The following is a 10000-nucleotide window of genomic DNA, read 5'->3' on the forward strand; positions in this document are numbered from 1 at the left end:
GCATGAGAAATGGGTAGAAAGGAATCGGGGACAAGAGGGGTCGGTTGATGAACTAGAGGATGATGAGCTTTACGGCCAGCCATGAGTATGAGGAGGACGAAAAGAGATTAGGGGGCGGAGGAGAATTTTGTTTTGTGAAGGTTTCTTATAAGGGCGACTAACAACAAGACAAACGAAAAATGGCAAACAATAAAAAATGTGTTTCTTTCTCCTTTTCCGAACAACCGTTTTTGTTGAGTGTATATACTGGTTTTACTTGTTATTCTTCCAGTTTATTTTTTTTTCTCATCTTCCTTTCTCTATTACATACTTCCCCTATCTTTCTTCTTCTCTTCTTTAGCTTGAAAATAAAGCGAACAAGGGCTCTCTGCTGTAGGTGTAGGGTATTTTTGAATTGATATACACAAAAGGAAATGCAATTTTACAAAGTGGAAATGAAAGGAGAAGTAATCCTGTTGAGCGTTGACTATGCTGCCGATTTATTCCGTCGGTTAGCGACTGGTGCACACATTATTATCCTCTATTCACATGCAGCGTTTCTCACACCTACAAACGCTTGCAAGGTACGACGGCCGGATTACGCCTTCGATAGTGAAGGAGATAGATATTTGTTCCTCTTTTTTCTCGCTTTTGTGAGCCCCTCTTTTGACTGCCGAGAATACGAGGAGAGGAGCGATGGATGTAGAGGTTAGAGGCTATTGGGCGAAGACCGACATGCATATTGCATAGCATCGAGGCCAATATCGCTGGTCAGTCATTATCCTCTGTACTGCATTCATGCAGCTATACCGAAGGTAAAGTATTGTTGCACGATCGTGCTTATTCGTTGTACTTCTATATATGCAAATATACATAGGTACAACTATAGACATAACTCTGTGCATTCTTTGAGCTTTGGCTGGTAGTGAATAATGGTAATAAATGGTCGTAAAATCGTCGCACTTTGTTTTCGTTCTCCTTTGCAATGCCTAATCTCTCTGCTCCAACCGCCCTCTGAGACTATCCAGCTTCCGAATCTATTCGTCATTTTATCACAACAGATCTTTCAACTTCTACCCAATTCTGCAACTTGCCCTTGCCATCATGACAAAGAAAGGCAATCGAGTTTAACGCTGTGGAATGTGAAGGAAAAAAATGACAGGTTGACAAAGCTCATAGTCCACATATGCAGCAGTGGGAGATGGTATGTAGGTAAGTTTAGTCGTGGGTTTTGGCCGCCGGTTGATGTGTTGGAAACAAAAGAAATCCATACATACAAGCCAAGTCCTGAGGAAATTTGACTGAAAAGATCCTGATTATAAATGATCATACTCTGTAGGTATCACGCGGAGGTATCATCAGAATAAAATCCCCTTCCTCGTTTACCGACATATACTTCTTCATCACCATCCGGTGCAGGTCGTTTCCTTGTGAACATGCTCATCCAACCACTTGAAGATTTTTCAGGCTTCTTGATGGCCAATCTCTCCTTGGAATTGATCGCTTCGTCTATTCTCACTGGTTCTCCTGTGTTCCTATGTCCGTCTCGTTCATCATTGTGTCCTCTCTCTTCTTCTCGGTTTTTGTCCTCCTCTTCGTCTCGGTTTTTGTCCTCCTCTTCGTCTCCCTTAATCCCCTCCTCTTCTTCCATATCAATATCCTCCAGCACACCCGCTACTTCCTCTTCCTCCGAAGGCGGCACCTCCAACAAGTACCTCTTTACGTCAAGTAACTCACCCTTCTCCACACAATCTAAAATCCATTCTTCAGAAATCACTACCCTCCATTCTTGCCCTCGCACTGATCGTACAGCTTCAATGTGGTCCGGGTTATTTATAAGGGAAGAAGGGGGTAAGGGTAGAATAAGAAATCCAGCGAGGGTTGGGGAAGTGAGGACACCGCCGCCGGCGTGCTACAATTATAGTTGCGGGAGAGGGATTGTCAGCATTATGCGCAAAGCAAGAAAGATATCCAAAAAAAGAGAAACGGATGGATAGACAGGTATATGGGAGGTGGGACGGGACTCACAGTGATGACGATTTCCAGTGTTCGCGCCCTTGGCCCACCATATACCCAGAAGCTCAATGGTACCGCACCCGCTACTGTAAACAGCCCTGCACCTTGTGTCTCGCCCAAGCGTTCTTTCCCTTTTCCTTTATCAACACTTCCATTTTTTCCCGCTTGCGGACCATTCTGATCGACCTCAATCTGGTCCTTCTCCTTCGCTTTCTCTCGCATGGGCACTGATACATGACCATCGGCTGTCAAACTGGAAGTCAATGTCCGAGATGAGAGGTTGTGTGGACTTGTTGATGGAGAGGAGATCGGTGGCATGCGGAGAAAAGAGGGGGATGTGATAGAGGGGTGAGCGTCAGGGCGTGTAGAAGGAACATGGGCGATTTGGCCGGGTGACGAGGGTATCATATGCTCGTGCTCGGTAGATGACCTTGCACCACGGTCCGAGCTTGGCATTGTAGATTGCAGAGGCTGCAAAGGCTTGACAGGCCGGATAGATGCGTCTGGCGAGGATAATGATGACGATGACGCTAATGCGTGGGAGGGCAGTAAAGAAAACTGCATTGATCCATTGCTGAGAGGCGATAAACCTTGTTCATTGAAAGCACCAGGGGCGGTCAGCACATCTGGGGTAGAAGCAAGGCCGAGAGTATCGGCTTGTGGAAAGGGTAGAGATAAAGGTAAATGGGAGGAATCAGATGGTTGATAATTTTGAGAGGAGTGATCAGGCTGGCGAACAGGTTGGATGGGCGGGATAGACTCAGTGAGTCTCGCGTGTTCGGGTTGAGCATGATGGATAGGCAAAGGCAAAGAATCGACCACTGGTAATGGAAAGTGGAGTGATCTCTGAGACGAGGAACGCGTCTCAGCCTCAACCTCGGGTATAACTATAGGCTTTTCCATTTCCTTTTGCGCTTGTCCTTCTTTTTGATCAACTTTGTCTTTCTCCCCATGTTCACCTCGTTCAATAGTAAGATTGGCATTGGTTTTTTCCTCCTTCGTTTCAGTTGTCCCGTTTCTCGACTTTTGGTCACGTTCTTGATTTCCGCTCTTCAACAGGAGTTCGCCCTTCTGCACTTCGACCTTTACGATCTTGGCACCGTTCTGTGCTATTTTACCCTTTCCTTTCTTTTTCCCAGCGTTCTTCTTTTGTCCCTTATTGTTGTTGTCCTTCTTGTCCTCAGATTTGATCTGGTTTTGACCCTGACTCTGATTTGTGCCGCTGCTGTTCTCCACCTCGTCGCCCGCGATCGCGCCAACGCCAACGCCAGCGTCCGCTCCAGAAATAGCCTCCTTGTTCTTCATATCGAGCTGATGCTGATGCTGATCAGTCCCTGTGCCTGTCAGAAGCGGAACCGTCCCGCCTTGATTCATTTTCTGGCTGGTGTTCACAGCGGTACTGCCCTTCCTTTGGCTCGACAACGGTTTGACGGAAAGTGTAGAATGGGTTGAGTTAGAGGCTTGGGAGGTTTGGGCAGCCGGGATGTTGTGAGGAGGGCGCTGGGGTGAGGGTTGGATACGGTGCTGTGATTGGGACTGTGACTGTGATTGGCGCTGGATCTGGGGCTGGGGCTGGATCTGGGGCTGGGGCTGGAGCTGCGGTGGCATCGCCGAAGACTGTCGCGCAGTTTCGGATTCATTGGGAGACGGACTCGGTGGGTACTGCGCTTGCGTCCGAGGTGGTTGAGATAATGGCAATGCGACTTGTTGTGCCGGCTGAGATAACCTCAACGAAAGATTCGGTGGTCGAACCTGCGCAGCGGATGGTCCAGACGTAGGTGTTATCCTTGGATGAGGCGCTCCGTGTCCGGTGAGAGGAACTGCGATGGGGACAGGTCGCATTGTTGTCTGCGAGAGCGCAGATGTAGGCTGCGTGGATTGGGTGGATTGAGTGGACTGGGATGCTGGAGAAAGCTGAGAAGGTAGTTGGGATGGTCTTGATCGTAGTGTTGGGTTCGGGAGTGGCCCAGTGGTCGGTTGGGTGGGCTGGGATGGTCTTGAGGTCTGAGGAGGTAGCGACGATGTAGAAGTTGTTTGTGATACGTTGGGTAAGTGATTACTGCGGTTCTGATTTTGGTTTTGGTTCAAAATCTGCGTCTGCATCTGATTCGCGGTGAGCGAGTTGTTTGAAGTAGGCGTGTCTGGTACGCCAGGCGTAGGCGGTGTGTTAGGGCGAGATGATAAATGTTCTTGGTCAGCTTGCAAAAATTGTGGAAGTGGGTCTTGATATGCATGTGCTAATGGAGATGGTGAGCGTCGTCTTTCGAAAGGAGGAGGTGAGCGGGATGGTCGACGATTCCGCCTAGATGGTTGGCCAATCGGGGGAGATGCCAATGGTGACCTGGATCTAGAGCTAAACCTAGGAACCATAGTTCGTTCCGTCTCGCGTGTCTGACGGGGTGGCAACCTCTGATTATCATGGTTTGGTCGCTCCCTCTGAGATTTGTGTCGGTGATCTTCGTATTGACGTCCTGCAGGTCTTGAAGGTAATGACAAATCAAATGTGGAGGAGGTCGAGGTAGAGGCGTTCGGTATTGGTTGGGCCAGTGGTTCGCCACCATCACCGCCAGTAGGCGGGGTTGGAAATGGTTGGCTGGAACGAGAGAATGGACGGTGGGGGGGAGGGGAAAGTTGAGGTGGCATTGGCGGAGTTGGCGGTCGTTGAGGAAGCTGTTGAGTTGGGGGAGGTGATTGCGTAGGCGATCGCGGTTGCGGTTGAGGTTGCGGTTGCGGATCGAGATGAAGGTGGGGAGATCGATGTTGATCCTCCGCGCCATCTTTATCTAGAGTAGCAGTGTTATTCGACGACGACTCTCCATGCTGAGTTGAAAGGATAGAGGATGATCCGATCCGGGAAAGGAGACCACCAGGATTAACAACAGTTTCTTGGATGGGTGGTGATCCAATTCGCGATAACAGGTCATTGGAAGATATTTCTCCATCCTTAGGTGTGGAGATGGACGGCGATCCAATGCGTGCGAGAAGAGAGGGTTGAGCAGAAACAGCAGATGGGACGGACGGAAGAAAAGGTCCATTTGCAAGGGAAGGATCAAAAGTGACTCTATTCAGACATCAGTTCCCATTCCGGATTCCCATGAAAAAAAAAAGGATATCATACGTACTTGACTTCCCATCCTCCAAACTCCTCTCTTTCGTCGATCAACTTTTTCTTCGCAATACACTCCTCCACCCATTCCTCTCTGAGCACATACTTCCTATTTAAGCTCGACGGAACCTCGTTGGCCGGCAAGTCTCCTTTCACTTTGGCGAGATGTTTGATCACATTTGGCGTCGTCCAATCGCTGTTAATGGAACACTGATGGAATGTCTCGGTGTCCGTGGCTGCGAGGGCAGTGTAGTTTTTGGGGCAACTGGAGTCGAGGCGGACAATGATGTAGGCTACTTTGGGGCGGAGTGGATCGGGAAAGGCTATTCCCTTGCCCTTTTCCTAATATCATTTTTCGAGGTCAGCTTTATCCATTTACTTGTAAAATGAAAAAGGGAAAAAAATAGACATACCCTGATTAGAGACATCAGACGAGTCTTACTCGGGCCTCCAGCTTGGATAATGTCTTTTGCCAGAAAGAATCCACGGTCGTGGAATACGGGTTTGCGCACAGATAGAGTGGGGGCGGGGGAAGGCGGTCGTGGAGGAGAAGCAGGATGAGCTGGGCGAGTAGGAGCGGCCATCCTCATTTTGAGCTTTGTAGCGCCTTCTCTTTCCTTCCTACGTCGTTCTTGCTCCATATCTTCCATGCGTTGTTCGAGATCTCTTTCCTGCCTTTGCTGCTCCCTCTCCAACTCGTCTCGTTGCCGTTCCATCTCCAGTTCATCTCTACGTCTTTCGATCACTCTTTCTTTTCTACGTCGTTCGAGCTGCTCGCGCAGGTCCATCTCCCTTCTAGGTAGCGCTGCTCCTGTGTACTCTGCAGAGCTATACTGGTGGTACATTTCCTGCGTGGTCCACTGCGCCCCATAATCCTGCGTATGTGTATTCAATTCTCGGAAAGGCGGGCGAAGCGCTGAATCATTGTAGTACGGACGCGGATTTGTGGGAAGCGGAGGATAGGGAGCTGGGCGGCTAGGGTCCATAGAATCCCTGTCGGATGGGTAGTAGCTCATGGGCTGGTGGAAATGTGGCTTTACTTTATATTTGAAGTGGTTGAGGAAATTGGAGCAAATCTCTGGGAAAACATGAGCTCGCTTGAACGACGACGGATCTTTACATTTGCGATGTTGCGAGATCTGCTCTTCGACTCAAATTTACGTAATATTAGATCTTTGTCTATTTGTATCATTGCATGTACCAGAAAGACTCTGCTCGTCCCGCACAGGATGGTGTATGAGGGCTATGGCCCTGGGTGCAAGACAGAATAATATCCAGTTCAAACGTCATGTTGATTTGGAAGCCTTGTCCGTATGTAGTGCTGTCCGACTTGTTCTCTTTGTTGCGTCACATGGCTTTCTTTTTAACACATTCAACATCTCTCGTTTAACCCATATATAGCAAATCCCCCAGTCCCACAATGTCAGACTCTGAAGACGACTTCATGTCTGATAAATTTCTTGTTGACGCGCCTCCCCCCGAACCGCTCAACTACTCTGCCCGCCGAGCCAAGGAGTCGCTCAAATCGCAACGCTTGGGTCAGGCAAAGAACCAGTTAAAGCTGAAAGATCTGGAGGAGCAGCGGAGGAAAGAGGGGTTGGAGACAAGCTTGTTTGAACGGCTTGGTGATGGTCGGGGGAAGAGTAAGGATAGGGAGGAGGCGCGGGAGGCGGAGAAAGGAGGAAACAAGGCGATGGAGATGATGATGAAGATGGGCTGGAAAGTGGGTGAAGGTTTGGGTAAGAAACGGTCACCGTCGCCGCCTTTACATCTTGCCTCTTCCTCCAGGGGCGGGATAGGAAGTAAACGGCCACGACTGGACGATGGACATGGACATGAGGATGAAGAAGAGGAGAAGGGACAAGAACATCAAGAAGGTCTGAAGGGAAAACGAGAACACGAATCCACCCATCCTCGAACTGAGCCAATCCGAATCTCACTCTGGGCCCGGCGCAAAGGTCTGTCCGCCCGCTCCCCTTCCCCACCACCTTTGCCGCTCAACACGGCAAACCGGAACCCAGATGCTTTGGACACTGCGAAAATGGAGCAGCTCGGGCGGGCGACAGAGGGGTTCAGAGACCGGCAGAGGGTGGAGTGGGCAGAGAAGGAGAGGGAAAGAAAAGGCAAAAAGGCGAGGGAATTATTGGTGGAGATGGATCGGGAAAAGGGCGTCAAGGTATGTGTTACCCTCTCGCATATTTGCATTCTTGGACGAAAAGCAAGACTGATGTTCGACAACAGTTCCATCCATTACACGTCTTCCCCTCCGATCCGCTCGGTACGCTCCCCCGTCCACTATTCAAACTCATCTACCCTTCCCAACTGGACTTCCTCTCGCCCTCACCTTCGTCTTCGCCTTCCCCATCTCTACCCAAGTTGTCCTCCTTTGGAAAGGAAGAGAACATTTCTGCTGCGGAGAGGCTGAGAGAGCAAATGAGGAGAGATATGTTGACTGACCTTGATCTCGGTCTAGATCAGGGTGGGGATGAGGGAGAAGAAGGAGAAGGGATGGTGAGATTTGGTGTAGAAGATAGTAGAGTTGAGCGGCTCCAGCGAGAAGGAGAAGGAGGTGAACACGATCACAAGGAAGAGGTTGATTATAAAGATGTAGACTGGGAGGAGATGGTGCCAGGAACAAAGCGGGTACTTTCTATGGACGTGAGTACCCCATTATTTTATTTTATTTTATTTTAGAAAAAGGTCTTCAGACCAACTAATACCTTCCTACCTTATTGCAGCCCGCAACGTACGTAACGTTCACAGTCGATCAACTTCGACACGAACACCTCTTTTGCTTTTGGTGTGCGTACAAATACAAGTCGTATGAAGAGATGGAGGGGCCTGGGGGGTGTCCGGGAGAGGAGGAAGATGATCACTAAGTATCAAGGAAGGGATAATTGCAATGATTGTGATGCTCTTATCCCTTACTTTTTTTGGTGATTGAAGGGCATATCGGTCAATGGTTGTAGCAGTACATGTTATAGCATTTTCCTTTATCATCATGATCGTCTCCCGATCATCTCATGCAGGGCATCGACTTTCGTATTTGTACAACCTCGATCAATTAATCAAAAGAGTTCACTCCACTCCAATCATCTCATTATTCATCAAACCACTCGAACCGCGGCACCACTATACCATCGTTACCATCATCCGACGAAATCAAAATTGACGAATACCAGCATCTCAATACCGCGAAGCCAGTTCTTTCCGTCTCTTCCTCTCCACTCTCAGAACACCTTCTTCCAGGTCCTCCATCTGGTGATGTAAGTCGATGAATAATTCCGATACCGTGGACATCTTTTTTTTTGTTTAAAAAAAAAAGAACCGTTAGAGTCAGTTTCTGCCATATTTGGATTGGGGGGGGGGGACAACTGTGCTGAATAGCAACGGGAGATAGGGCAGGACGTACGAAATCGTTATACCGCAGGAGCAGCTGTCCAACATTCTTTCGCGCATGTTCTACTTGGCGGGATTCTTCAGATACTTCCTGCATGGCTTGTATCAAGTTTGGTCTTAACGGTAAGAGCTCTTTAACATTCCTTATGGTCAGCTACCACACCAATCTTCGGCCTATCATTTCTTTTCCCAGCAGGATTGAACATATAAATTCAAAAAAGATCAAAAATGAGATTGAAAAGACCAACAGCGCCTAGGCTCATAACAACAACTCGAAAAAAGAAAGAAAAACAAAAAGGACTCACGTTCAAGCTCTCCACTACCCTCTACCTGTCGACTCTTCAAAATCTCAATCTCTCTCAAATCCCGTTCAGCGCCGCGGATGTCAGAGGCAGCTTCGAGGATCATGGCGAGCTTGACGGAGTCTGGGAGGAGGGATGATTCGTGGATTGGTGTTGGTGCTGATGCTAGTGTTGGTGTGGGGTTGGGTGGCTCAGTGGATGATGAGGTTGGATTTGAGTCTGATGATGAAGCATTGGCGGATAGTCCCCCAGCGGTGGGTATTGCGAGAAGAGGCAGGTATTGTTCATCTATACGATACAGCAAGTACGATTGCAATTGAAAAAGGTTTCCGACCACAATTGCATCAAATCAGCTTTGAGCTTCAAAAGTCTCCATTTCCCAGAAACATGGTATCAAAAGAGACACACGTACACCCTTCAAGAAGCCGCTTTACACCGTCACTCGATTCACCTAGCTGGTGCAGCCCTTGTGCGATGTTGAGTATCCGTCGAGTGACCGGCGGGGTGGAAAGTGCCGACAGTGATGTTGAAGAGGGAGAGTCGGGGTCGGAAAGAAGTGAAGGTGGGACGCCGAATAATTGGGCTTCGAGACTTCGGAGTCTTAGTTCGAGTGGAAGAAGGGAAGATGTCATAGTCAGAATGAAGGGGATATGCAGCAAAGTAAGATGAAAGAGATCAATGAGATCAAACGCCGAGAGCTCGCTGCTGTGTTCAGTGAATTTGTATAGTGATTGACGCGTCGCGACTGTTCCTGTAAACGGTCTCGGGTGACTTGGGCTCAACAAGAATTTGCAGCAATGACGAAGGATCTCATTAACCATACTTGGACTTGTATTTTCATAGATGCATATAATTCCAATTCTCTATAGAAGCAAAAAATAACAATTCTCACAACTACTAACATGAGAACTGTATATCTAAGTACGTCACAAATTCATAGTCCATAATCCATACGCAGGTAATTCGTGATATTGTAATACTTCAATAACCACGTTCTTATCTTTCATCTTCTCCCTCACCATGTAATTCTGAATCTTCTTGTTGGTTGAAAATATTTGTTTTGCTATATACGGAAGAAAGAAACATGAATTCCCGAATAAATTTCCTCCCCTTACATCGTTGTCGTAACTCGTAAAAAAAGAAAGAACAGAAAGAAAACAAAACAGATGAACAACAGCTTATGGCTTGCTCAGCTGTT

At 48.2% G+C, this 10000-nt stretch overlaps 5 protein-coding genes; 2 read left to right on the forward strand and 3 right to left on the reverse strand.

The window, feature by feature from the left end:
• Positions 1-440, forward strand: part of CNAG_03116 (forkhead transcription factor 3) — a 3912-nt gene extending 3472 nt beyond the window's left edge. Inside the window, exon 5 of the mRNA XM_012195644.1 lies at positions 1-440. This exon is cut by the window's left edge and continues 411 nt beyond it. Coding sequence (XP_012051034.1) covers positions 1-85 — 85 coding nt within the window. The 3' untranslated portion in view covers positions 86-440.
• A 787-nt stretch (positions 441-1227) lies between these two features.
• CNAG_03117 (hypothetical protein) lies at positions 1228-6198 on the reverse strand. XM_012195645.1 has 4 exons: positions 5515-6198; positions 5118-5443; positions 2008-5056; positions 1228-1891 (listed from the first exon to the last, which is right to left on the reverse strand). The coding sequence occupies exons 1-4, from the start codon at positions 6115-6117 to the stop codon at positions 1322-1324; spliced, it is 4548 nt and encodes a 1515-aa protein (XP_012051035.1). The 5' UTR covers positions 6118-6198; the 3' UTR covers positions 1228-1321.
• Positions 6199-6307: 109 nt separating this feature from the next.
• CNAG_03118 (hypothetical protein) lies at positions 6308-8155 on the forward strand. XM_012195646.1 has 3 exons: positions 6308-7277; positions 7343-7759; positions 7840-8155. The coding sequence occupies exons 1-3, from the start codon at positions 6522-6524 to the stop codon at positions 7978-7980; spliced, it is 1314 nt and encodes a 437-aa protein (XP_012051036.1). The 5' UTR covers positions 6308-6521; the 3' UTR covers positions 7981-8155.
• On the reverse strand, positions 8064-9483 carry CNAG_03119 (hypothetical protein). XM_012195447.1 has 4 exons: positions 9215-9483; positions 8806-9090; positions 8514-8632; positions 8064-8401 (listed from the first exon to the last, which is right to left on the reverse strand). The coding sequence occupies exons 1-4, from the start codon at positions 9432-9434 to the stop codon at positions 8288-8290; spliced, it is 738 nt and encodes a 245-aa protein (XP_012050837.1). The 5' UTR covers positions 9435-9483; the 3' UTR covers positions 8064-8287.
• Positions 9484-9623: 140 nt separating this feature from the next.
• CNAG_03120 overlaps positions 9624-10000 on the reverse strand; it is an 8642-nt gene continuing 8265 nt past the window's right edge. The window contains exon 14 of the mRNA XM_012195647.1: positions 9624-10000. This exon is cut by the window's right edge and continues 167 nt beyond it. In XM_012195647.1, the coding sequence (XP_012051037.1) occupies positions 9981-10000 (20 nt within the window). In that variant the 3' untranslated portion in view covers positions 9624-9980.

The sequence above is a fragment of the Cryptococcus neoformans genome, chromosome 8, assembly GCF_000149245.1.
Source record: "Cryptococcus neoformans var. grubii H99 chromosome 8, complete sequence".
Classification (NCBI taxonomy): Eukaryota; Fungi; Basidiomycota; class Tremellomycetes; order Tremellales; family Cryptococcaceae; genus Cryptococcus; species Cryptococcus neoformans.

Excerpts from the sequence above, each read along its gene's own strand:
- CNAG_03119 (XM_012195447.1), bottom strand. The coding sequence starts at position 9,434 with ATGACATCTTCCCTTCTTCCACTCGAACTAAGACTCCGAAGTCTCGAA. Across the intron at positions 9,091-9,214 it reads AAAGCGGCTTCTTGAAGGGT|ATGAACAATACCTGCCTCTT; the intron begins GTACGTGTGTCT and ends TGTATCGTATAG. Across the intron at positions 8,633-8,805 it reads GGGTAGTGGAGAGCTTGAAC|AGCTCTTACCGTTAAGACCA; the intron begins GTGAGTCCTTTT and ends GGAATGTTAAAG.
- CNAG_03118 (XM_012195646.1), top strand. The coding sequence starts at position 6,522 with ATGTCAGACTCTGAAGACGACTTCATGTCTGATAAATTTCTTGTTGAC. Across the intron at positions 7,278-7,342 it reads ATCGGGAAAAGGGCGTCAAG|TTCCATCCATTACACGTCTT; the intron begins GTATGTGTTACC and ends GTTCGACAACAG. Across the intron at positions 7,760-7,839 it reads AGCGGGTACTTTCTATGGAC|CCCGCAACGTACGTAACGTT; the intron begins GTGAGTACCCCA and ends ACCTTATTGCAG.
- CNAG_03117 (XM_012195645.1), bottom strand. The coding sequence starts at position 6,117 with ATGAGCTACTACCCATCCGACAGGGATTCTATGGACCCTAGCCGCCCA. Across the intron at positions 5,444-5,514 it reads GTCTGATGTCTCTAATCAGG|GAAAAGGGCAAGGGAATAGC; the intron begins GTATGTCTATTT and ends AAATGATATTAG. Across the intron at positions 5,057-5,117 it reads TTTGGAGGATGGGAAGTCAA|AGTCACTTTTGATCCTTCCC; the intron begins GTACGTATGATA and ends ATGTCTGAATAG.